This window comes from Marmota monax, unplaced genomic scaffold (assembly GCF_021218885.2).
Source record: "Marmota monax isolate L192 unplaced genomic scaffold, Marmota_monax_Labrador192_F-V1.1 WCK01_AAM20220418_F8-fsc00071, whole genome shotgun sequence".
NCBI lineage: Eukaryota > Metazoa > Chordata > Mammalia > Rodentia > Sciuridae > Marmota > Marmota monax.
The window spans coordinates 9487500-9513303 of NW_026695217.1; the positions used below are offsets into that span (position 1 = coordinate 9487500).

General features: G+C 51.6%; 1 protein-coding gene across 5 annotated transcripts; it reads left to right on the forward strand.

The window, feature by feature from the left end:
* The first annotated feature begins 30 nt into the window (after nt 1–30).
* Nucleotides 31–20081, forward strand: Taf5l (TATA-box binding protein associated factor 5 like). Of its 5 annotated transcripts, none has more exons than XM_046432025.2 (5): nt 31–137; nt 7102–7246; nt 8817–8921; nt 12592–13313; nt 18160–20081. In XM_046432025.2, the coding sequence occupies exons 2-5, from the start codon at nt 7105–7107 to the stop codon at nt 18955–18957; spliced, it is 1767 nt and encodes a 588-aa protein (XP_046287981.1). In that variant the 5' UTR covers nt 31–137; nt 7102–7104; the 3' UTR covers nt 18958–20081. The 5 variants fall into 5 exon arrangements, with proteins under 5 accessions (XP_046287981.1, XP_046287982.1, XP_046287983.1 ...); XM_046432026.2 differs by lacking the exon at nt 31–137 and adding an exon at nt 255–347; XM_046432027.2 differs by lacking the exon at nt 31–137 and adding an exon at nt 430–606.
* The last annotated feature ends 5723 nt before the right edge of the window (nt 20082–25804 follow it).

Sequence of the window (25804 nt, forward strand, 5' to 3'; positions counted from 1 at the left end):
ATGGGGCGGCCGCGCAGAGCCGCGGGCGCGGCGGGGCGCGGGGCGCGGGGCCCGGGCTAGTGGCGGCGGAGCGAGGCGCTGCAGCGGAGGCGGCCGGTCGCGGGCGGCGGGGCAGCCGCGGCCGCCTGGCATGCTCAGTGAGCGCGGGCGGGGGGCGGGCTCCCGGGGCGGCACCTGCGCGGCCGGGTCCCCGCGGCGGGGGCCGCACGTGGCGGCGGGGCGCCTGCGCGGCGCGGGCGGCGGGCACCGGGGCGCGGCGGGAGGCGGCTGCGCGCTGGGCCGCGCTCGGCCGGCGGAAGTGGGCGGCGGCGCGGACCTCGCGGGCGCGGAGGTTCCGGCGGCGGGAGGTGAGTCCCGGGGCGGGCGAGGGCCGTGGCCGCTGCGCTTGGCTGGCGACACGTGCGCGGGGCAGGGGCGCGGGCCGGTGGGCGAGCTCCGGCCACGCTCAACGCCGGGAAGCCCGGGGAATCCCTGGCGGCGGACGGAGCCCGGGGACCCGGGACCCGGATTGCAACCTTGTAGCTGGCTAGCTCTGGTGTAGCCTTTCCCAGTCCTGGTTTCCTTCTCTGTAAGCCAGGACGGTAACTCGCCTGGACCTTTTGGAAGGTATCCATATCAGGGTGCAACCTGGCGTGCAGAAAGCACTCTTAGGAGCTGCTGTGACTTTCTTTGGGGCTAAGTACCTTCTAGGTTCCCGGTAGGCCTAATTTTCTTGTGTTGAATGTTATGCATGCTGACTTTCTCTTTTCTGTTTATTATAAAGCCTTTCTGCCTTAAACGTTAGTGTTTATCCAGGACACCAAATGTGGGTTTGCGTGAGCGTCTTCCTTGCCATCAAAGATTGGGTTAGGATATCTCAGGAAGGCCTTGTTCCTGCCCTGTCCCTGCTTCTAACTGTGAGGTTTGGGTGTGGTCTGTCACTGTGAAGTTAGGTAGAGACTTCATCTGACTACTTGGTAGCTGATCTTATTTTTGTTTCTGTAGTCAATGTATTCCTATCTATGAAAGACATCTCAGGAAAAAGTAATTTTTTTCTTGATTGGTGTTAGCTGAGAGGGTCCTAGGAGTCCGTCAGTTGTTAAGCTAGTACTATTCAGTGCACAGTACTGGCTGTCACATTCCAGCCCCTTCCTCTAGCCATCAGCATCCCCTGTGGGATTGTGCTGCTCTCTCTCAGCAAGTGTCTGGTGTGCATTCTTCGTTCTTGCTCCCCCAGGAAGCCCATGGTCCCATGTGAGATCTGTGGAGAGCTGCAAGGTCCTGCAGAGAGCTGGGGCCCAGATCCTGCAGCCAGTTAGCCTCAGTTCCCATGTAGAAACTGTGTGACCTTTGGGCAAATTTTATGACTTGTGTGGGCCTCAGCTTCCCATCTGAAAAAGATTGCCTGCCTGGTAGACTGGTTGCAAGCTTAGAGGAGACACTGAAGCACCAGTGCTGTTGTCAGTAGGTGTGAGCTCCTAATGGTGGTGTAGGAGACACTTAGTGGCATGGTGTTCTTGGGTTCTGTGGGTAGAGAGAAGCAGTGGAAGCAGTAGAGGCTTTTAAGCCTCACATTAACCTTTCAGGAAGATGGTGCCTAGCTACTTCTTGGCCTTGGTTTGGAAGTGGGAAAGACCATGATTACTTATTCTAGTAACTTTGCATCTATTTAGAGTCTGAAAGGAAATGATGGCTTCCATAGATGGGCTTCCAAAACCATCTGGAAGTGTAGAGAGCACTGACAGAAGGCACAGAGCAGCTGCTGGGCTATCCAGGCAGCTTCCCCCTGAAGAGTGCATTCTGGCATGTCTGATGACTGCCCATAGAGGATGCCACCCCAGCTTGAGGACTGTCCTACTGCACAGTCCCTAAGTCACCATCCTGAAAGGGCGCTGTATAAGAAAGATGAACTAGGTCAAATAGTTCTTCGGTCTTACCAAATCGGTTGTGTGAAGGAAAAACCAGGAAGGGTTTAGCAACTATTGCTTAGTGCCTCATAGTGAAAGTGTCAGGTGCCACTGGAAACAGCTTGTGCAGGTGGGGGGCAGGGTCAGTACAGTAAGTGATTAGTGGAAAAAGTGCCATCCACCTGCATGGGTTGATGGCTTGGGATAAGATTTCCAGTAAGAGCATCATGTGGATTCAGGAAGTTTCTACAGTAAATGAGTTGGTGCTTGTGAAGGTGAGGTGCTCTGAAAAGTGGAATTTGATGTTCAGAGTGGTTTAACTGGTCAGGTTACTGGTGTTTGAGATGTATGCAAGTGGATAGAGTAAAAGTTTTTCATTAATTAGTATGTTGTCGTAAGTATTTTTAAATATGTGTAAACTAATAGAGATTAAAATTAAACATTTTTCCTTCATCTACAATGCATACAGCTCTTACTATTGTTAATTTCCATATTTTAAGATGACTAAAAAGATTTCTTTCCACTTCCCATTTGTAAGAGTGAGGCAGGCTGAGCCTACCTTTGGTTGGGCATCCTTCCTTCCTTCCTGTTTAGACAGGTTGAAGTGTCTTACCCTGTGATGTGATGTTTGTCAGTGGTAAAGATAGCTCTGTCTTTACAATCAAAATGCCAGCTTAGGGACAGTTTGTGATTAGAAGTGTCATGAGCCAGCATTTTCAGCTCAGGTGCGATGCTTCTGTTTCACTGAGTGAGTGCGTCCGGAGCTCCTTGGTCTGCACGTGTGGCTGCTAGAGTTCAGACACAGCTCCTCAGGTGCAGTGGCCGCACATGCTCAGAACTCGCACGGCTAGTGTCTGCCGTGACAACCTGTGTGGACCAAGGATGGACACCTGAGGACTGTCCTGTTCCAGGCTCACTCACGTGGATGTCCTAATGTCATTAAGGCATCTGAAATCTCATGTGCCGCATTTAATTCAACCTTGGGAGCAGTGGTGAGCACAGGAAGCACTCACCCTATTCCCCACGCTGAGCACTATGTGTCCTACCTGCGGTGGTAACAGCATACACCAGTGTTTCATCTGTGGCAGACGTAGGCAGAGGTGTATAAATACCCTGTGTGGACATCACCGTCTGCCGTGGTAACAAGGCTGTGTACTGGTCAGCTTTTCTGTGTTATGGAATCAGTACTTAAGGAGGAATAAAATATGTGTGGCCTTTTCATTTTATAGAAATCACAAAAGACCACAAGCTAAAGGGAACCATCAGGAATTTCCGGCAAAAGCTGGACAGTGCTCCATTAATTCTTCTCCAAAGGTGAGAAGAACTTTCCCCAGGGTGCTACACCTGCTTGGGGAGAGGGAGGAGCAGGGACCCCTGGGATGGGATGAAGATGGAGCTGTTGTTTATTCTGGCAGTGTCCAGGAGTGATCTGGGTGGGAGTGCCCCGCCCAGTGGAGAAGGACCTGTGCTGTGGGCAGGGAGCAGGGCAGGAAGTGAGGGAGGGGGAGGGGAGCCTGAATGCCAGGCCTCTTGCTCTCCAGGAGTGCTGGTTAAGGAGGGTCTGAAGGTAAGACTCAGTCTGTGCACATGAGTCTTGCATCTGCATCGTCCACATGCAAGTGTCTTGCCAGCCCCTTGCTCAGGAGGGTGGCCTGTCTGAAGACTGAGTCTCCTGAGGGTAGTGCGATGCTGGGACAATGAATGGGGGACAGCAGAGGACCCGCTCACAGGGAGTGACCTAGGAGAGTCTGAGGGAGGAAGTGCGCCCAGCACAGTCCTGTCAGCCACGAGCCCACCAGGGACAACACAGTGCTGAGAGGCAACTTGGGTTGGCCAAGAGTTGGGTAGTCAAGGTCATAGTCAGGTGGGACCATCAAGCCAGGTGAGGAGACTGGCGACTGTTGAAAGCAGCCAGGGTGGGGTGCAGAGCATTGTGGTTGTCCCAACTACCTGCGGTTTCTGGTGGCATCTGCTGTGGTTCTCTGCCTTTGCCTGTGGACACCTTGGACAGGAGCACAGCCTATATAGTTCAGGTGTGGCTGTCAGCTGGGCAGAAGGGTCTGGGAAAGCCAGCATGGTTGTGGGATTTGCCTTGCTCAGGGAGCAGGGGCAGTTCCTTACTCTCAGCTCTAGTGGTGTTTCTCAGCCAGGTGAACACACTTGTCTAACCATGAGTGCAGCACTCTGCGTTGAGGTCCTACCTAGAATGACCTTTCGACAGACCACTTAGTGGAGAACTAGTGTTAAGCACCTCATGGGTACTTGACCTCATTCAGCCAAAGTACAAAGTGACTTCTCATCTGTTTTAAGCATAAATTTACAGTGGGAAAAATATATTTACTTGACAATAACAGAAATTACACCCACTAGCCATTGGTCAGAGATTCCTGGGAGCTGAGCCAAGGGTTTATTCTGAACCACCCTGCTCAGACTGCCGCCTTGTGAAGGATGGGCCTCCATGTGATAGCTTTGTGTGATTCATGATGCTCAGCTGGGACATGGTGGCCTGGGGGTGCTCCCAGACGCCCTCTGTCAGCCATTCACATGTGCACCAGGTGGGAGGGGTTGACATGCAGTGTGTGGCCAAGCCTGAGGCCCATCATGGGCAGGAGTCAGGGCTCCAGGATTCTGGCCCACATCTCCAAGGTGGTCGTCCAGAGCCACCCATTGCTTCAGTTGAGGTCATCATGCTGGGGGTCTTGGGGCAACATGGAGTGTAGGTGGAGCAATAGGAGAAAAACACACTGTCTGAACCTCCTTTCTGATTTCTAGAAATACAAACCACATAAAAAGAAAGGTGTTTGACGTATGTTTTGCTTTTAAGGATTACAGTTGAAAATACAGGAAATTTAAAATTTCAGCAAGGGGTGTACAGTTATGTCCAGACCTGGTATCCACTGAAGGGGTTCTGTGGCTCCAGGAAACATGAGGTGGGCAGTGGAAAGTGCAGTGCTGGGCGGGTTCTGAGCCTGGAGTGGAGGGTGTCGTAAGGAGGTTCTTATCTGCGGGCATTGATCTGTGGAATGCAGCCTGGGGCTGATTTCTCTGAGGTACCTTCTCATTTATTCCTCTCCAAGTATGGCCTGGGGATCACACCAGCAGGGGCAGTTGCACCTTGGCCCTGGGCTTCAGTCTGCATGGCCAAAGGAGTCACACCAAATGCCTACCCTGAGATCTGCAACCCCACAGTTGGTCCACACCACCTGCAGAGAGGTCCTTGCCCCAAGTCCTGGCATGGATCAGACAGGGTGCCCTTGGGCCAGGTGTTGGCACACTGGCTTCTTGCCCAAATGCAGCCATTCTGCACCGATGGCAATCTTGTGTTTGTCCTTTCAGAACATCTGGCCTTTTCCCTCCTCTACAGACACCCTGTGTCGGGCCACCTGCCTCCCACTGGTTGGTTGGTCCTGCATCTCATAAGCAGGTTGTCCCTGCAGAGGGGTCTGACTAGACTGCTTGGGGACACGCTCCCCCATCAGTAGGAAGTGGCAGCGGGCCACCCGGTGGGCCATCTCTGTTCAGGAGGGCAGTGGGCTGGTGTGGACAGCAAGAAAGCACCTCCCGCAGCTGCTGTGTGACTCCGAGTCAGAATCTAGTCCAGGGCTGATATCACTGGTGCACAAACCCCAGGAGACTCACACAACAGGTTAGGGACCATGGAGAACCAGAGGCACAGTCGCTGACCTCGTGCATCCTAATGTGGTGACTAGTGGTCTGTCCTCAAGGTGGATGGGTGATGCTGAGAGCGGAAGGTCACTTCCAAAGCATCAGAACTATGTCAGCAATTAGGAATGTCAGCCAGGGAAGAAAGGTGGGCTTCATGGTGAGACAGCCTCTGCAGGTCATCCGGGCTTCTCCCTGTGCTGCCAAGCCACGACCCAGCACCCCCAGTGCTGCTCCTTTCCAGGTGTGCTTTGTGTTCCTTGCAGTCCCCTGGAGAGGAGTTCTGGGTGGCACCGTCTCAGTGCTTGTGGTGTAGCAGAGTGCTGTCTTCTGCTGCATGGATGTGGGTGTGGGCATTGTCTGTCCAACTCCTGCCTCCCTGTCAGGAGGCCCTGAGAGTTGAGCCAGGTGCCTGCAGAGCACCACCAGTCAGCATGGAGGAAGGTTGTGCTGGCCACAGGGGTCCAGGGAAGCTCCTCACCACAGGCCATGCTCTAAGAAACTGCAGATGGATGACAATTTTCTGGAAAAGGTAGAATTTTTCATTCTTAAATAATGAGAGCACTCAGGAGAAGACTGCCATGGTCCTTCTGGAAGGTGGACCCAGTGGTGTGGGTCAGAGGCAGGCTCCACGCCCTGCAGCCCTGGTTCTCAGGAGCCCACTGGGGTCGAGGTACCTGTGGGGCACTGTAGTGGTGGCCCATGCCCCGATGCTGGAAGCAGACTACTCCCTGTGTATATTAATGGGGGAACCAAGTGTTCTTCGTCCCACTGTCTAAGGTCATCACATGATAGTGTCTTAGATTCCTGCAAAGTTGCATTTGTGGCCATGGCAATGCTAGAGGTTCCTTTAGTTCTTGAAAGTAAATTTAGTAATGAAGGAAAATAATTCCTCTGCTCGTTCCCTTTGTGTGTGTGTATGTGTGTGAGAGAGAGAGAAAACACTCCCTGGAATGAGTTCAGATTATTACAAATTATTAATTTGCCCCATTCAGCTCATTTCCTGCCACTTTTCTTCCTGCCTGATGAGACCTGAGGTGTTCCACATACTTACTTGCCCTCTAGCAGCTGTGGCGCTTTTCTGTGCCTGTGGTTCAGACAATTTGCACAGAAGTGATTTGTTTCGCATGAAAGCACAGTGTCTTGACCCTCGCTGTGGCGCTGGCAGGACTTCCTGACCAGTTGTGGGTTTTGTGTCTTGGGTTCTCTGCTGCCTCTGCCCACGTTTAGTGGTCTTGCTGCTGATTCACACCGCTCAGGCGGGGAAGAGACAGGCCTGGCCCGCTGCCTGTCAGCTGCTCTGATGTGGGGTCCTGGGGCTGACTGAAGTAATGGTGTTGGGGTGGCCTGTGAGTCTGTTGTGCTGCTGTTCCCACTTCCACGACTGATGTTGGCGATGTGATCATGGGAAACAGATGAAGTGGAGGAGCATGCAGTGGGCAGCTGGCTTAGGTTGCACGTGCGGCCGCATGGCCAGTCTTCCTGGCCCCAGCCGATCTCTGGTGCAGTGGCCCGTCGCCCTTACAGTCCCACCTGTGCTTCCCCCATGAAGGTCATGAAACGTGTGCGCACGGAGCAGCTCCAGACGGCAGTGTCCTGCTACCTCAAACGCCGGCAGTTCGTGGACTCCGATGGCCCCTTGAAGCAAGGCCTGCGGCTATCACAGAGTGCAGAGGAGATGGCGGCCAACCTCTCAGGTGATGCTGGGACCCTGCAGGTGGCCTGGAGCCGGGCTCCTCTGCTTCTAGATGCTTTACCTGTACCTGGTGGTTTGTACAGCCTCTTTGTCCCCCAAGACCCTGAGGGGCAGGTCCCCTCCACTGGTGAGAAGCAGTTTGCAGGGCGAATGAGCACTTTGAGGACAGTGTTTTTTAAAAGATCTTTCTGTGTACAACCAGAGACTTGGAACGTTGTGCTCTATTTGTGTACAATGAATTGAAATGCATCTGCTGTCATGTATAGTTAAGTAGAACAAATTTCAAAAAATGGGGGAAAAAATGAGCCTCAACAACTTAGTGAGACCCTAAGCAACTTAGTGAGACCTTGTCTCTAAATAAAATATATAAAGAGCTGGGGATGTGGCTCCGTGGTTAAGTGCCCCTATACCAAATCCCCAGTACAAACAAACAAACAAACTTAACTAATATACAAAACCATAAAAGTTGTGCATATTAATGGGGGACCAAGTGCTGTTCTGTAATGTTAGGGCTGGGGTGTAGCTCAGTGGTAGAGCACTTGCCTAGCATGCATAAGATCATGGGCTCAGTCATCGGTACTGCAAAAGTGATAAGTAAATAATAAATTTTTAAAAAGGTCTTATTGTTCTGAAATCGGGTTTTGTAGAAAAACCTGTCCTCCACCTGGAATAGCAAGTGGTGATTGCTCAGCCATTTTGAGTTCAGGCTTCTCTGTAATGTGACTTTCTCGGCTGAGTCCCTGCCCAGTGCTGGGGCTGGGGATGTGGGCCAAGGGCCTGGTGGCTATGTGGAGGTGGAGCAGGAGCAGCGCCTTCTCTCTCTATTCCTGTACTTCTGCTCTTGCAGACCCCATCCCCATCTTCCATCCTTGCTCCCCTCACTCTGCTGTCAGCACCCGGCCTCCCTGCTTCGAGGGTGGGTTGACTTTGCTACAGGAAGAAAATAGGATGGTGAAACCCGAGGATATCCTCAGGCAGGTTCCCGGCTCCCTCTGAGGCTCTCGCGGGCCCAGGGATCTTTAGACTGTCATCCTGGACAAGATGGAGCCAGGTGCTAGTGTGGTGCAGGTTAAAGGGCCTGGTCTCCTGGAGCAGCCCGAATTGACCTCGCCTGTGGCTGTGGTGCAGTGATGGGGAGCAGACAGTGCAGCCTGATTCTAGCCTGAGATAAGAGGAGAGTGCTGTTTGGGGAAGGAGAACTAAACACGTGGTAGTGGAAAGGAGAACTTGGCAGAGGACTGAAAGTCAAGGAGGCCTCCAAGGAAATGATAAGACCCCCCACTGCCCGCACCATTGCATGCTGTTGCACGGGGAACTCAGACCCGGCATTTCCAGATGTGCCTTAGCAACGTGACAGGCTGTCCTCTTCCCTTTCATGGGTCCCATGCTCTCTGCCTTTCCATTCCTCTGCCCTCACAGTAGGGTGTTAGGAAAGAGGGGGCAGACAGGTCAGCAGCACACTGGCGGCCACCTATGGACTGCCTGTGCCGCTGGGACAGCCCAGCACCTCCCCTGGCCCTCCACCTGTCCTGCTATTAATCTCATTCCTGCCTTTCTCTTTTCCTCCTCAGTCCAGTCTGAATCGGGTTGTGCCAACATAGTATCTGCAGCCCCTTGCCAGGCAGAGCCCCAGCAGTATGAAGTACAGTTCGGACGGCTGCGGAATTTTCTCACTGGTGAGTGCTCAGCTATGGGAACCTTTCCTAAGATAGAGCAGTGCAAATTTTTCTCAGAGCTTGTCATATAGTGGGCACAGTGTTGAGACTGTGTGCAGACAAGCCTCATGGAATTGGCAAGGGAGTTGAAGTTCTTGAGGCTAAAGTTCACAGAGTCCAGAAGAGAGCTCAGGTGCTTGTTCTATCTTGCCACAGCCCTCAACACAGGGATATGATGTGTGCTGAGTAGCTCGAAGCAGGACCAGCATGGGGAATGCCCCTAGGTATTGCGCCAGTCACAGCACGTCTTGAGGTGGTCTCAGTCCTGTGTTTCCAAAAGTGGGAGACTGCAGTCCTCCTGGATCAGCAGAGGCTGCAGGACAAGTGATCTCTGTAATGCAAGTCAATAGACGGGCATTCCATCTGCTCCTTTATCACCATGAGGCCAGCTCAATGCAGCCACTGTTGAAAAACAAGTCACTTAACCTGTCTGGGACATCTGGTGTCTGGGACAGAGGCAGTCAAAGGCTGAACCTACCCGTCCCTACAGCCTTAGGTGCCTGGTGCCCTTGTGGTGCTAGGAGGTGGCAGCAGAGAAAGCAGTGAGCGGCTGGTGTCATCTGTTGTGTGCCCTCTGTGCAGAGCCCCTTGTAGGAAATGGGGAGCCTGCCCCACCCTTGAACCACCTTTGGTTTAAAACTTGGAGCCTTTTTTTTTTTTTTTTTTTAAGTGCTAGGGATTGAACTCAGAGGCACTGGCCCACTGAGCCACATCCCCAGCTCTATTTTGTATTTTATTTAGAGACAGATCTCACTGAATTGCTTAGTGCCTCGATTTTGCTGAGTCTGGCTTTGAACTCATGATCCTCCTGCCTCAACCTCCTGAGCATTACCGGCTTGCGCCACCACGCCTGGCACTTGTTCTATTTTTATTTGAACAATTCACGTGTTAATAATTTTTAATGGTAATGATGCGTTTGAGGAGACCCACAAATACAATGATGCCCCTGGACGTATACATGAGTAGATTATCCTAGTTTTCTTTGCATAATTTACGTCCATAAAAACCCTAGGAACAACAAATCTGGCCACCACCTCTGTCGCCGGGCCCATGGTTGTCACTTCCCAAAGCTTCCCACTCCTCCTCCACATCTTCTGTGGGTGCTGTCATGAATACCATCTGCCCTGGGCAGCCTCCTCTGACAACCCCAATAAGCACATTCTGCCCACACTCCCTGCAGTGGGCCCACGCCTCAGCACAGTCATCCTGGCTTGGCACAAGCTGGCGCTGTTGCTCTTCCGCAGGGAGACACGGGTGGAAGAAGGCACACGCTGGTCGGAGGGCAGGTGCCCCCATGGAGAGGAGCTCATTAGAGTGAGAAAACGTCAATGCAGGAGCAGGGTCTATGGTGGGAGTGCCTCGCCATCCCCAGGTCCTGTCAGTGGCCTGTCTGAGCACGTGGCCACGTGCAGAGGGAACAGAAGCAATATCAGTGGGTGCTGAGCAGTGGTAACTAGGTCTCCCCAGGCTTGCTGAGCTAAAGTAAATGCCTCTGTTTTGCAAGTAAGCCTAAAATCAAAATTCTAAGGAGTCAGAACAACCTGCATCTCTGCAGGACTTGCTGGAGGTCAGGCAGGATTGGGGCTTCTGTTCCTGTAGTTGGTACATAAAGCTCATCGCAAATTGCAATAGTTAAAGAAGCATCAGAATCTGTATCAGCTGGGTTCCCGGAGAAGCAGAACTAACAGGATATGCAGAGAGGAGTTTGAGGAATTGTCTCAGGCAGTGTGCTAGGGGTCCAGGGACAGCTGGGGTTGTAGTCAGAATTCCTTTCTGGAGCACCTGGGTTCTTTTCTACTGAGGCCTTCAACTGATTAAATGAGACTCACTCACATTATGGAGGTCTGTTGCTTGAAGTCTGTTTAGCCATTAGGTCAGCTGACTTAGAAACTACTTGCTTGCAAAAAATGCCTCCACAGCAGTAGTCTAGAATAACGTCTGACCAAACGTTCGGTGCTGTGGCTCAGCTAGCTGAACACAGATTCACTCCACCTTGCACCTGTGTGCCGTGTGTGGCCTCCAGCATGCTCCCTCTTTAGAGAAGCAGCCCTTCAGGAGCTAAGCAGGAGAAATAGGAGATAGGGACAGTCACATACCTGCAGCTGGCCACAGCCTGTAGGCTGAGCCAGGCCTATTGCCTAGCACGCTCCACCTGCACTGGGCTGTGGTTTTCACAGGCTGATGGGACAGCCTCGCCGAGAGACACAGGGTGACTTCAGCCATGTGGTCTTCCTTGCCCTACATGGAACAGCCATCCAGCTCCCCTGGGCAGTGGTGCTGTGCCCTGACCAGCCAGAGGCTCTGAGCTTCACCTGTGGGCCAGAGGTGCCAGCAGCACAGTGGTCAGGCATCTCACCCCAGGCAGTGGGAGCATTTGTTGCCATTGTGGACAGTGGTCTCTCTGTGGAGGAGGGGATGGCTGCCTACACCACACCTGGCACTGTTCCCTGTCTTTCGGAAGGTGGACGTTCGGAGGGAACTGTGGGGATTGCTGTTGCCAGGTGAGGCAGGCGGGTTCTCCCACTCAGCATGCCTGCTTGTGCCAAGGAAAGGCCTGCAGAGCACAGTGCTGACTTGGAGTGCTGTGTGACCTGTCTTCATAGGACGTTATGCTGCATGTGACCCTCATACCTGCTGTGTCTGTACAAACCCAAACTCACTGCAGATGAGGACAAGTAAAGTCAAAGTAGTCAGCGGAGCTCAAAGTACAGCAAGCAACTGGATTTTACTGCCACTGTGCCCGTGTCCATGTGGCCCTGGTAGCCATACTGCTGCCCTACTTTCTCACTTGGCTGCCCAGCCTGACAGCATGAGCATTTAGTATCTCACACCTCTGGTCTTGTTATCCTGTGACAGTTAAAGTTGGAAAGTTTTCTTTAACCTTGTTAGTCATGTAGTGTCCCAGTAGTGAAGTCTCAGTGTCTCAGTAGTAAAGTGAGTAGTGTGGTCCTAATGGCATCAGAATGTCTCCTTTGTAAATTACCACTGAAAAAGTATTAGATTTTATGGCACATATCCCAGTGACCCAGGAGGCTGGGCAGGAGGATCGAAGTTCAAAGCCAGCCCCAGCATCTCAGTGAGACCCAGTCTCAAAACAAAAAGGGTTCAATTTCTAGAACTGAAAAGAAAAAATTATATTTTAACCAGCAATGTCTATATGAGGCTGCAGGTGGGTGGTTTTGGGTGTAGGTTGATTCAGTGTCAGGACACTTCAGTCTGGAGAGTGGGCATGTTAGATGCCCATTGAGTAGTGCTCTAGCCTCGGTCCAGCTGTGTGCAGCTAGAGTGCTTGGGGAAGAGGAGCTGGAGACCCATTTGCTCTTGCCACAACTTCTTGCCACAACTTCTTGCCACATGGCCATGTGAGTGTTGAATAAACTTGTGTTCATTGTTTTTAAGGTGATCGCCATCCATTTAGAATTCATTCTCCCAAAAATACATTTAGGGCCAGGCTGGATCCTAGGGCCCTTGCTTTTCCTTCCTCCACCAGAAAAACTTTGAAGTACAGAGTTCCATTGGGCTGCCACATCAGGGCACAGTTGGAGGAGGAGCGGTGTGGCAGGGCTCCCCAGCCGGGTCACCTTATCTGCGCATGCTGCATCTTGAAAGCCCTCTCTGTTTCTCATTGCAGATTCTGATTCCCAGCACAGCCATGAAGTGATGCCCCTCCTCTACCCTCTCTTCGTCTACCTCCATCTCAACCTGGTCCAGAACAGCCCCAAGAGCACGGTGGAGAGTTTCTACAGCCGCTTTCATGGGATGTTCCTGCAGAATGCAGGCCAGAAAGAGGTCATTGAGCAGCTGCAGACCACACGAACGGTCCAAGACGTCCTGTCCGACTCCAGGCTCCGCGCATTCCTGGACAACAAGTACGTGGTCCGCCTGCCAGAGGACAGCTACAACTACCTGGTGCGCTACCTCCAGAGCGACAACAACACCGCACTGTGCAGGGTGCTGGCTGTCCACATCCACCTGGATGTGCAGCCTGCCAAGAGGACAGACTACCAGCTCTACGCCAGTGGCGGCCCCCGTGGTGAGAGCGGTAGCCTGGAGCCCCCAGATGTGCCCAGCCCTCTCTTGCAGAATGAGGCCGCCTTGGAGGTCTTGCAGGACAGCATCAAGCGCGTAAAGGACGGGCCTCCCTCCCTCACCACCATCTGCTTCTACGCCTTCTACAACACGGAGCAGCTGCTCAACACCGCTGAGGTTTCCCCCGACAGCAGGCTGCTGGCTGCCGGGTTTGACAACTCCTGCATCAAGCTCTGGAGTCTGCGGTCCAAGAAGTTGAAGGCGGAGCCCCACCAGGTGGACACATCACGCATCCGCCTGGCTTGTGACACTTTAGAGGAGGAGGTAGGAGCACCACTCCCCACATGTCCTTTCTGACTGCTAGCGTCTGCCCAAACCTGACAGAGCTCCCAGAGAGCAGACACCCCTGCTCCCGTCATGCACAGAGCCGTTCTCATGCTGCGTGCCTTAGCCACTGAGTCCTGCCCATGCCCAGCCCAGGATTAGATGCCGTTTCTCACGGCATTATGTAGCACTGTTAACCAGAGGTCAGTACCTACCCCTTCCGAAAGCATCATTGAAGACCTCTTGCCAAAACTGGATGAGGCTGCATCTGGGTGACCCTGGGCGTGTGTGGCAGTGCAGGTAGGCTGCAGGGCCAGGTCTGTACTTGTGCTGGGTAGTGTCTCTCTCACAAGGCAGTAGTGCTGTAGACACCACAGCACAGTAGAACGTGGTGTGGAGGGATCCACCCTCTGACCCAGGCAGAGCCTCCCTGCCCCTCAGGCAGTGTGGCAGCTGTTGTCAACCTGTTACTGCTTTGAGTTGGTGGTGTTAGGCCCAGGGCCAAGGTCCTGGTCACCATCATCACTACCTTAGGAGAGCATGGGACAGGGTGGTGTTGTCCTGTCACCACTGACCCAGGTGGCATGGCCTCAAAGTACCTGAGTAGGAGCTCTGCACAGCGTGGAGACACTTAGCAGGGAAGTCACTCTGGGCACGTGGAAGTTGCTGTCAAAGACATCAGGACCTCCTGGGCGCCTTGGGAGCTGGCTCCCGCTCTGCCTTGAACCCCCGGCCGTGAGGTTCTGAGGCAGTGCAGTGGTCTCCCCGCTGCACCCAGGAAGGGAAGGTCTCCCGCCAGGAAGGGACTGGACCTCACGCTGTTCCCTGGTCTGCAGTACCCTTAGCATGCTTTTCACTGCTCTTGAATTTGAATTTTCAGACTTTCCTCCATTGGAGCAGTTCCAGCTGCTATTCACCTAGAGCTGAGAGCCACTGCCCTCTGCCACTTGATTTTTTTTTTTTTTTAAAGAATTTAGCCTTTATTTATTTGTGTTTATGTGGTGCAGAGGATTAAACCCTCTGCCTCACACGTGCTAGGTAAGCACTCCACCACTGAGCTACAACCCCAGCCCGTGACTTAAGTTTTCTGTAAAGGAAAAAGAAAAACATTCCTGTGGAGCTTGGTGATGCCGGCTTTGCAGACAATTCTGGTGCTCAAAATTAACATAAAGGATGATGACTTTGGGGTTTTTAGGAGTCAGAGGAGGTGTGTTTAAGGTCCAGGTTTAAGGATTAGCGGGAGGGACTCCAGGAATAGTCAGGAATGATGGGTGATTGCAGCTGGGGTGGGGCAGGAAGCCTGCAGCTGTGCCTCCCCCAGTCCTGGTAGCTGAGCCGGGGCTGCAGCCGTGGGAAAGAAGTGGTATGGGGCAGAGCCCAGTTGTAGGGTGATAGGCAAGTGGGGGAGTAGGAGGGCACTCTGTGGGACACACTGGGGTGTGCTGCCCACGTGCCCACTCTTACCAAAGGTGCTACAGACGCTGCCTCTGCTTCACTAGGCTCAAGTGCCTCTAGCCAAGGAGCTGATGCTGAGGGCTTCCTGCTTGAGTTTCTGCACTCCACCCGTTTGTCATGGTGGTTTGGGGAAGTGTCTGGTTTCTAACAAGGAGCATCTTGGGAAAAGCCAAGAATGATTTTGTTCTGGTAGTTGTTTTTTAATGTTTCTCCAGTGAGAACTTGGACTTGGCTTTTTCCTTGTAGAATTTATAGTTAAAAGTAAGACTTGTACTGTAGGGGTCACTAGCTCACATGCCCTTGGAAGGTAACAGGTAAAAGTCAAGGTGAAGCCCTGAAGCTGTAGACAGGTGATAAGAAACAAGAGAAAACCATGGTAACCAGGTTACAAGGCCAGCACGCAGCCTCTGCTTTGCTCTTTCTGACGCAGTTGTTGCATGAATTAGTGGACTCGAGGTTTTGACGGCAGGCTGAAAGTGTCCCGACCTAGCAGTCCCGTTTCCATGTGTATACCAGGGGAGGTGAAGATGTAAATCCTCCGAGAACTGGTATGAGAACCTTCATAGCGTTGTTCACGGCAGCCAAAGAAGGAGGCTGCAGCCCAAACGTCCTTCAGCAGACAGACACAGGGCATGGCCACCCCACTGGGAAAGCCAGGGCACCACACACTGGCAAGATGAGCCTGGAAGACTCGTCCTGTGTGAAAGAAATGGCCAGTGGGGAGAAGCATGTTCCCATCTCCCCGTGACCAGGAGGGTGGAGCTTGGCAGTCACATGGGAGACGTTGTGCAGGACTGCTGGCACACAGAGGACCGGTTGACCATGCCAGGCGGGGTTTCTAGATGAGGCCATGGCAGTCTTGGCAGGTAGTGATAATGGCCACATGTGCACAGAGTCCTGGTGCTCTATTTTTCAGAAATGTGGATCTGACAGTCTGTAGGTTCTTAGCTTAGAGGTTGACAGTAGGACTGGTGTGCAGCCTGCTGCCAGGTGCTTGCTCAGCAAGTGCAAGGCCCTGGCTTCAACCCCTAGCACCACAAGAAAATTCTAAATAACAATCATCATAATAAGACAATAACCAAAACTCTCACATGTGTCAATCGTCTCTAGGCAAGAAGGGTCTCATGACGATCTGCAGCGCTAGCCCATTCCTCGGTTCCCCACTTGGCAGTGCCCACGTGGCTGTGAAATTGTACGATTGGCCAGGCAGGGCCTGCTCCCCCAGGGCCATGTGCCCAGGGTGAGACCTCTGCTCTCTGAGTCCTCCATTCTCTGCCTGTGCTCCGTGCGACACCAGGCAGAACCACTCCTGCCTCTGGCCCTTGCTGGCCACAGGGCAGGGCTGCAGACTCCAGGCTGGGGTTGCCAGCATAGCACTTCTGCACAGTCCTTCAGGCCTGGGGACTCCTGCCCTGCCTTCCATCCTTGAATTTGAAAAGTAAAGAGGTCAGAGTTTCAGTCAGCCCTGTAATTTGTACCTGAAACTGTCCCTTAGGTCTGCAGTGGTCACATGATATGAGCCCTAAACCTGAGTGGTCTAATAGTTGCTTTAGAAAAGGTTAAAAGTGTCAGAATCTATTTTAACAGTGTGTTTTATTTGATCCAGCATGGACAAAATGTCATGGTCCGATCGTGTTGGCATCATGAAGCCATCAGTGAAACAGTGGTCTCTTCCCATTCTAGTCTCGGGAGCCACGATCCACGAGCACACGCAGGCGCCATTGCTGCCACAGGTCAGGCAGCCATTGACTCATGTTTGGTGGGCTTGCCCTGTTTCACTCCTCACAGGCCCCGCCACAGGTGACACTGCCAGCTGCAGTGCAGACCCCAGGAATGCGTCTGCCCCAGGAGACACGAGTGTGAGCCATTGCCCCATTGCCAGTGCAGTTGCAGGCAGCCTGGGCAGCTGTGGCCTAGGAGGGGCCAGCAATCCACAGCCCCCAGTGCCTGAGATGATGTGAGGGTCCACCGTGCTTGGTCCCTTAACCTTTAGATCTCCATCTGTTGCGAAGTTCCCAGTGTACATAGTGTAGCTGATTATTGTATGAAAAACTGCAAGCTGACACTTGTGCTTGGGGTGCATGCTTGTTTACTGTGGGGTGCTATGTCAACACTGTTGGGAGCCAGAGCCCCGGCACTGGGGTATGTATGAGTCGTGTCTGGGGGCCGTGGTCCTGGCAGAGGGCTGACAGTGATGGCTGGCAGGCATGTTCTGGTGCCTGGTTCCTGGCCTCTTCAGTCAGGCAGATACATCTCCAGGCCTGGGACAGTTGAGGACCTCTGTGGGGCAGGTGCCCAGTGCCTGCGCATTGTCTCTTCTTCAGGCATATGCTCAGTGCCCGGTGAGGTGGAGACCCTCATGCCTTAGCCCACAGTCCATTCCCAAGGGTTTTTGCTCATGTGCCCAGGGTCTCCTTTGGTTCCACAGTCCTCAGCGACTTCCATGGCGGGGCAGTGAGTCGTGCTTAGAATTTCTAAGTGTTGCTGTAACCTCTTGAGAGAGGAAATTGCTGATATTCTGGGCAGCCCTTGGTAAAACGCTGAGCTCCCAAGAGCTGACATGTTTTTAACCTGGAGTGTCTGCAGTTGCCATTGGAGCATTCTTGGACACCAGTGTTGATTCTTTTAACTTCCTAGAAACATGCACAGTGGAGACATTGATTTCCACTTTCAAGTTGGAAAAAGAGCATCCTAAAAAATGCTTCTCATGGTTGTGGCTCAGTGGTAGAGCACTTGCCTAGCATGTGTGAAGCACTGGGTTCAATTCTCAGCACCACATAAAGCCTTGAAGCAGGCTGTCCTCTGAGCATCGGGGCGGCCATCTCCTTTCCATCCTTGGACCGGGGTGGGGGGGGGATCCTAATGCTGACAGCTGCCCTTGCTTGCCTCACGCAGCCATGCTCTGTTTTGGCTAAAGCCTCCTGAGTTGTGCCTGAGCCCTGAGGCGAGGCTTGTGTGCTCCCGGTGCTTCCTCATCACTGACTCCCAGAGGTGGCAGGGCGTGGGGGCATAAAGCAGCCAGGGCTGATGAGGAGACAGTGTGTGGAGGGGGCCCTAAGGGCTGCCTCTGGATCAGGCTTTGAGATGCGTAGCTGCCCTCACCCGGGTGTGTGCTGGGCTCAGTGCTCTTGGCAGGGACCCTGCTCTCTCTCTCTCTCTCTCTCTCTCTCTCTCTCTCTCTCTCTCTCTCTCTCTCTCTCCCCTGGCTGCAAGACCAGTTAGTTGGTAAGTGGTGAGAGCAGTTCGTTGTCCCGTTCCTGGCTGCCCTTCAGGGTCACAGCTGCGTCTCCCAGGAACCCTGCACGTTGCCTTTCCCTCTCCTGATCCTTGCCTGCGAGACCACTAACCGCCCTCTCATATGTGTTTTCTTTCCTGCCACCCCCACACCCAGGACACTGAGGATGACGGCACGGGCACGGAGATGAAGACGCTGCGGGGCCACTGTGGACCTGTGTACAGCACACGCTTCCTCGCGGACGGCTCAGGGCTGCTCTCTTGCTCTGAAGATATGTCCATCCGATACTGGGACCTGGGTACCTTCAGCAACACTGTGCTGTACCAGGGGCACGCCTACCCGGTGTGGGACTTGGACGTCAGCCCCTATAGCCTGTACTTTGCCAGCGGGTCCCACGACCGCACTGCCAGGCTGTGGTCACTGGATCGGACGTACCCCCTGAGGATATACGCAGGTCACCTGGCGGATGTGGACTGTGTCAAGTTCCACCCGAACTCCAACTACCTGGCTACAGGCTCGACCGACAAGACTGTCCGGCTGTGGAGCGCCCAGCAGGGGAACTCTGTGCGGCTCTTCACGGGCCACCGCGGGCCCGTGCTGGCTGTTGCCTTCTCTCCCAATGGGAAGTACTTGGCCTCCGCAGGCGAGGACCAGCGGTTGAAGCTGTGGGACTTGGCCTCCGGGACCCTCTTCAAGGAGCTGAGAGGCCACACAGACAGCATCACCAGCCTCGCCTTCAGCCCAGACAGCGGCCTGGTGGCCTCTGCCTCCATGGACAACTCTGTGCGCGTCTGGGACATCAGGAGTGCCTGCGGCAGTGCGCCTGCCGATGGCTCCTCCAGCGAGCTGGTGGGCGTGTACACGGGGCCCATGAGCAGCGTCCTGGGTGTGCAGTTCATGGCCTGCAACCTCCTCCTGGTGACGGGGATCACACAGGAAAATCAGGAGCATTAGCCTTTTATCTTGGTTAGGGTGGACTGAGCCGTAGCAGAGGCCTCTGGCTGCAGCCGTGGACGTGTGGATACCGAATCACTGATGGACTATGACAGAGCCCCTCCCTTCCTGCTGGGCCCCGACCACGCTGCAGGCCCATGGGGCTCGTGGGGTGGGCAGAGCATTGGTGCCTGGGCATGGGCTGAGGACTGGCCCACTCCCAGGGCGGCTGCTGGCCTTGAGGACCCCCGGGACCTCCTGCACCTCCCTCTCCTCCTCGACTGACCTGCCTTCTCCTGTCCGCAGGCTGCAGAGTGCCCACAGCAGCAGCGCAGTGTCACTTTGGCCACCTCTTGCTTCTCGAGGGCTCCTGTTGGAGGCTGGGGTGGGGCCTGGGGAGGGCTCATCCTGGCAGAGTCTTTCCTTTTTTCTTAATGACAGAGAACCAGGATTTTTTTAATTATTGTTATTATAATTATTATTATTATTATTATTATTGAGAAGAGGAAACTAGCACTGGCAGAGGGGCCCTTCTCTGCTTTAATCTTTCAGGTTTGACTCCTGGCACTGGCTGTGATCCTGGGAATTTTAAGGTTCAGGGAACTCTCAGAAGCTGGCAGCACAGTGTATTGGGAGAAGGGAAGTCTCTGTGTGGCCTGGTGGTGCCAGGGACCTGTTTCTGGAAGCAGGTGAGGGCGCTGAGCACTGGCTCTGTAGTGGCCCTGGGAAGGGAAAGTCCTTTTCTCAGCTGCACTTTTGTCAGAAATTCTCCCCTAAAAAGAGAGATGATGGTGGGCTGGTGTGACTTGGCAGCAAACCGCTTGCCTAGCAGGCGTGAGGCCCCGGGTTCAGTCCCCAGCACCAGATAAAAAAATTATGATAAAAAACAATTTGGAATAAGTCACAAGATATGGAGTCTCCAAAGGACTGTTTGTCAAGGTAGCCCTCAGCGCCTTCCTCCAGCGGCGGCCACGCTGCGCTGTCCTGCCCTGTTTTGTCGCGCTCGCCCTGAGGGCATGCCAAGCCCAGCTATGCCGAGGGTAAAGCAAGTTCTGACATGTGGAAAAAGGGTTAAATATTTCTGTTTTCTGAAAAGAGTTATTTTGTATTTTGTTTTCTATTAAAATGTATTTAGTTTCAACAAACAGTGTCTCCTCTTTTTGGCCATGGCAAGGCAGGTGGCAGCCAGGACAGTCCCAGGCACGGCATCGTATCTGTTCTTGGGTTCTGTGGGGTTCACTTCAGGTGCAGTTGCTCTAGACCTTTGCCTGGATTGCTGTTGGCATTCCGCACTGTAGAATATGGGAGGCACATATTCTACCACCTGTGGAGTTGTTGGGAAAGCCCTCCTTTCAGCTCCTTGAAAGACCCTCTGAAGATCTGTAAGGAGCATAAGAACCAGGTCATTTCATAAACTTGAACTTATAGACAATTCTGGATAAGGACTCAGAGGTTTCTAAATGATGCCAAAATTGAAATCGATGCTAGTAAGCCCTGATGGAGTAGATGCCCTGTGGTCAGAGGCTGGAGGCCCTGTTGCCTAGAGTTGTCTCAAATCAGCAGCCTCATTTGGTAGAGAAAGATGTAGTTCCTTCTCTGTGCCTTGAGACATGATTCCTATGTTGAGACTCTCATAAAATAATACAGGTAAGTGAAACCATAAGGCTAGTTTCAGTTTTTAAAAAAGTAGTGTACTTTGAAATAACACAAGAATTGTCAAAAAATTTCGTAGGAATATGGGCATATTATTCCTGATTTTTAGCTTGACCTGCACTGCTAATACCTGGGAGTGCTGTGATGCCTGAAGCCTCTCTGAGACACAAGGAGCATTCTGTGCAACCCAGCCCTCAGGCCACCCTCATGTGCTCTGTGGGGAGAGCTGGAAGCTTCAGCAGATTCTGAGTGACAGAGATCTTGGGGGTATCTGTGGCTGAATTATTCTCAGAGGTGAAGTATCACTCTGTAGGAAGATTTGGGAAGATTTTGCATGATTTTACCAATGCAGAATCTCCTGGTCAAGCACACAAGCCACTCCAGCTGGTCCGGCTTCTCATCACCAGCACAACTGGTCCTGTGATGGGTTTGGGCTTTCAGGACCTGCAGAGTGAGCCTGGCTCTGGCTCCCTTCTCTGGTGAACTCGCATTAGCATCGGGTGATTGGCTTTACAGATTGCCCTCCATAACTTCCCCAAACTTGTGCAAGTATTAAAAGGGGTGTGTGTGTGTGTACCTTGGTGCCTATACAAGGTCACCCTCCAGAGTGTGCCTTTTCCCTCAAAGCAGCACCCAGAGGATGGTGGGGAGGAAGTGCTCAGGAGCTGTTATGTTATATCCTGTTATGAACTAAAACGGGAGCCTAGCAAGGTGTGCTTCCCTCCCAGGTGTCCTGGTGATCTTAGGAGGATAGTCCTGGATGTAGAAATAAAAGTCCTTTAAGTTGGGTGTGGTGGCCAAGCCTGTGATCCCAGAGACTCAGGAGGCTGAGGCAGGAGGATTGCAAGTTCTCAGCAGCTTGCTAAGTTCCTGTTTCAAATAGTGAAAAGGACTGGGGATGCAGCTCAGTGGTTGAGGGCTCTTGGGTTAATCCCTAGAATCAAACAAATGAAACTAAAAAGGGAGTCTGTAAATATGACGCATCTCTGCAGTGTGTGATCAGGACCTTCATGATTCAGTGCAGGGATAGTAAATGCAAAACGTGGACTATCCTCAGGATGAATTGGAATTGAAAAAAAAAAATCTCTAATATCTATAGCTAAAACATACCAGGTTTTTGGCAAAGCAGACAATTGGGGAATCCCCAATTGAGCAGGTCCCATAATAACCATCTCATTATTAATGGCTCTTAAATCTTGCAATAATCTCCATTTACCAGATTTCTTTTTGATGACAAAAATGGGAGTATTATGGAGAGATACGGAAGGTTGTATATGTCCCTCCGCTAATTGTTGTCTGACCAGGTCATGGGCTACTTTTTTCTTTAGTCAGGGGCCACTGAGGAACCCATACTGGTCTTTCTGATTTCCAAGTAATTTTGATTGTCTCAGTGACCCCAATCCATGTCTATTTATTCCTTGATCTATTTGAATTGGTGCTGCTATACCTTGTTCTTGTTCTCTTAATCTTTTTTCTTTCCTAAAACCTTGTCTAGCCCTAATAGTGGGCGCATTTGGATTAATATTATTTGTTAATGTCAAACCTAATTGATCTAGGACATCTCGTCCCCATAAATTTATAGGAAGATGATCCAATATATATGGCTGTATAGTTCCTTCATATCCTTCAGGATCCTTCCAGTCTAATACCATTGCACTTCTATGGGGATTAGTCTCCACTCCTAGGCCTCGAAGCATTTGAGTGGCTTGTTGTAATGGCCAATGTTTTGGCCATTCTTGACGAGATATGATGCTAAGGTCTGCACCTGTATCAAGTAGCCCATTAAATTTATGTCCTTGAATATTTAGTTTTAGCATGGGGTGAGAATCTAAATTTAAAGACAGCATAGCCCAATCTACACCTGTGGAGCCTAATCCCCTGGAACCTCTTTGTACAGTACGGCTGGAAAATTTATCATGCAGACTGGGTATTATTAATAACTGTGCTATTTTATCTCCTGGTGAAATTACTGATATACCTCTTGGAGAACTAGCTATAATTTTTATTTCACCTTCATAATCGGGTTCAATTACCCCAGGACTTATCATAAGTCCTTTTAGAGTGGAAGAACTGCATCTCAATAATAAGCCTACTGTTCCTTGGGGAAGAGGTCCTTTTACTCCTGTGGGAATGATTTGAACTCCCATCTCTGGAGTTAGTACTGCTCTGGCGGAGGCGCAGATGTCCAACCCTGCACTCCCTCTGGTTTGTCTGATGAGGGATCTAATGGATAATGTGTCCTGGGCACTACCCTGATGGTGTTGCTGGGTTCCTCCATTGCCCCGTGTATTTGTGGTTGTGGGCCCCGGAGCATTGGGACCCCCTGTCCGTTTTTTGGCAATGGAGCCCGATGCTTTTCTCCACGATATTATGGGTAAACACCTGGTCCTTGTCTGTTTTTTGATAACGGAGTACCCTCTATGGTGGTTTGAGAACGGCATTCATTAGCCCAATGTCTCCCTTTACGGCATCGTGGGCAAATACCTGGTATTCTACTCCTTTGATACCTAACTTTGTTAAACCCTCCTCCTATGGGGCAACTCCTTTTAAAATGTCCTGTTTGTTCAGAATTGTAGCATATTTTCGGCCTGGCATCTAAAGCCTGTTGTACTGCAGCTGCCAGGACTTGCCCTTGTTCATTAATGTCTCTACATAATTTAATATATGTGTTTAAATCTCCATGTTTCCATGGTCTAATGGCCTCCTTGCACCATCTGCTTGCTCAAAGGCTAGCTGTTTAATTAATGGCATTGCTTGCTCTGTATCCCCAAAAACTCTGGTAGCTGTTTGAATAAGCCTATCTACAAATTCAGCATAAGGTTCATTAACTCCTTGTATTACCTTAGATAATTGACCTTGTAAATCTCCATGTCCTTGTAAAGTCTTCCATGCCCTAACTGCATCTGCAGCAATTTATGAGTATATAGCAGGATCATATGCAATTTGCTACAGCTGACCCTCACAACATCCCTTTCCTAACAACATATCTAGATTTTTCTGAGGATAACCAGCTTCTGCATTTCGCCTAGCCGTCTCCATGCAAAATTCCTCATTGGCAACTTTCCATAACAGGTATTGTCCTCCATTTAGCACAGCTTTACACACACTAGTCCAATCTGCTGGCATCATGTTCAAGTTGGTAATGGATTCGACCAGGCTTATAGTGAAGGGTGCTTGAGGACCATAGATTGTTACAGCCTCTTTTAGCTGCTTCACTGTTTTGAAATCTAAAACATGGTGAATTCGCTGCCCTCCTGCCTGTTCAAATACAGGGCATGCTAATCTTTGAGGTCCTGTCTCAGGATCCCATCTATCAACTACGGGGGTTGAGGGCCCCATAGGCGGAGCTGTTGGTTGGACACTTACGCCCTCTGGTGATAGAAACGTGTTAATAGCAGCCTTCTGTTGTAACTTTTCCCCTGATGGCTTTTTCTGCTCTAAACTTTCTTCCCCTTTCTGACTATCTCGAGAGGCCTCCTCTTTTTCCTGATCTAATATGTCTTCTACCATAATCTGAACTGAAAGGTTTGGACTAGGCAAACAAAATCGTATCATCATCCACAATGGCAGTGTGCCAACTGGCAGAGTTCCTGGGTTTTTCTTTTCCCTGTCCCTTAAATCTTCGCCATGATGGTCCCATTGTGATATATTCAACAACTCCTTAAAAAGCCATGGGCTACATTTTTGTATTGTATCAATGTATGCCCTGACTCTTTTTGGTTTTACTGGGGTGCCTCCTTCCTCTAACAATTTACTTAACATTCTTTTGGTTTGTTTTTTGTTAATTTCTGACCCCATATTTCTGCTACAAGGATAACGCAACTGAAACAGATAACTCAAAACAAAACCGAAGCAAAACGAAACAAAAAATCGTTGTATCAATTTTCCTATTTTTTTGAAATGTGTATTCGTGGTCTATCTCTATCTCTTCCTCAGGGCCGAACAACTTCAAACCTTGAGCCAACCATTTTTCCCAGTTTGCCTGAGAAAGTTCTAGGGATAGGCAGCTTGAAACAAAAACAAATCAAAACAAGAACACATTGTTTTTTAAATGGTCACCCATTCTCTCGCCTTCCCTCAGGGGTGAGCAATTTACCTTATCACTTACCCTCAGGCGTTCCCCGCACGGGCCACCAAATGCAGCAGTCTGGCTGGGCACAAATCCGAGCCACTGAAGCAGGAACAAACTTTATTTCCGAACTCCCGCGAACGCCACGCACGTGCCCTTCTCCCAGGACACACCACACCAACCGGAAATCTCTCCTCTGGAAATCCCTCCTCCCACATTTCCCCAACCAATGGGAACTCTCAGGAAATCTCCAGGAGAACTCCAAAGTAGCAAGCCTAGGCGGACATCAGGGGTCTAATATGCAACTGAATACACAGCTTAATATAACCATTATCATCTCAATGGCTTGCTGGCGTCACCTCTCAACCACTCGTTCTGGCAAAAATGCCATGCGTCATTCCGACTTGGCTGTGGCTCTGAGCACCAGGGAGTTTTTGGACAACGGGGCTCAGAGTGCTGTTTTAATTTAGCAGAAGATCTCCTGAAAGGAAGAGGGAAAATCAAGGGAGCCTTAGAGCAGCACAGGAGCAGCCATCTTGTGCTCAGAGCCCCACGTGTGCACACACCAGGACTCCTCCTTTCCATGTCTCGATTCATGTGTTAAAATGCCCTGGTTGCATTAAAACTATGGGGTATGCAGATGTAATTCTGCACTACCCAGGTTGGTATTTGATAGAAGATACATATCTATACTGGCCACACCACCCATTGCCCTAGAGGCCTCCCCTGTGCTGGCCACGCCAGGCAGACTCTTCAACACCCATGTTGCCTAGACAACTCAAACTGTTTGTGGGAATCAGGTTTCCACCCCAGAATGTCCAACGCACATGTTCTTGTCAGGGTGACTCACTGAAGGACAGCTTACCTGTGGGTAAACATTTCCTAAGAGAAGTGTCTTCATGTAGTTGTGTGTGTTTCTGCAAGCACCCAATGTGTTAGCTGATGGCAATGCAGAGGTCAGCAAAGCCCAAGTGGCCTCTACCTTGTGCTTACAGTGCGTGCAGGAACCTGGTTCCACAAGTACAAGCTGACTGGAAGACTATGGATCTGGAAAGGCTTCTGGGGAAGTACAGGCCAAGAGCAGCTGGGAACAAGCTGAGCGCAGGCCAGGAGGAGGAGTCTAGATTTTGTCCTTCAGATGAGGCC

Bases quoted from the DNA above. Each gene is read 5' to 3' on its own strand.
- Taf5l (XM_046432024.2), top strand. From the start codon at position 7,096: ATGAAGGTCATGAAACGTGTGCGCACGGAGCAGCTCCAGACGGCAGTG. The intron at 8,922-12,591 runs GTGAGTGCTCAG...TTCTCATTGCAG, and splicing joins GCTGCGGAATTTTCTCACTG to ATTCTGATTCCCAGCACAGC. The intron at 13,314-18,159 runs GTAGGAGCACCA...CCCCACACCCAG, and splicing joins GTGACACTTTAGAGGAGGAG to GACACTGAGGATGACGGCAC.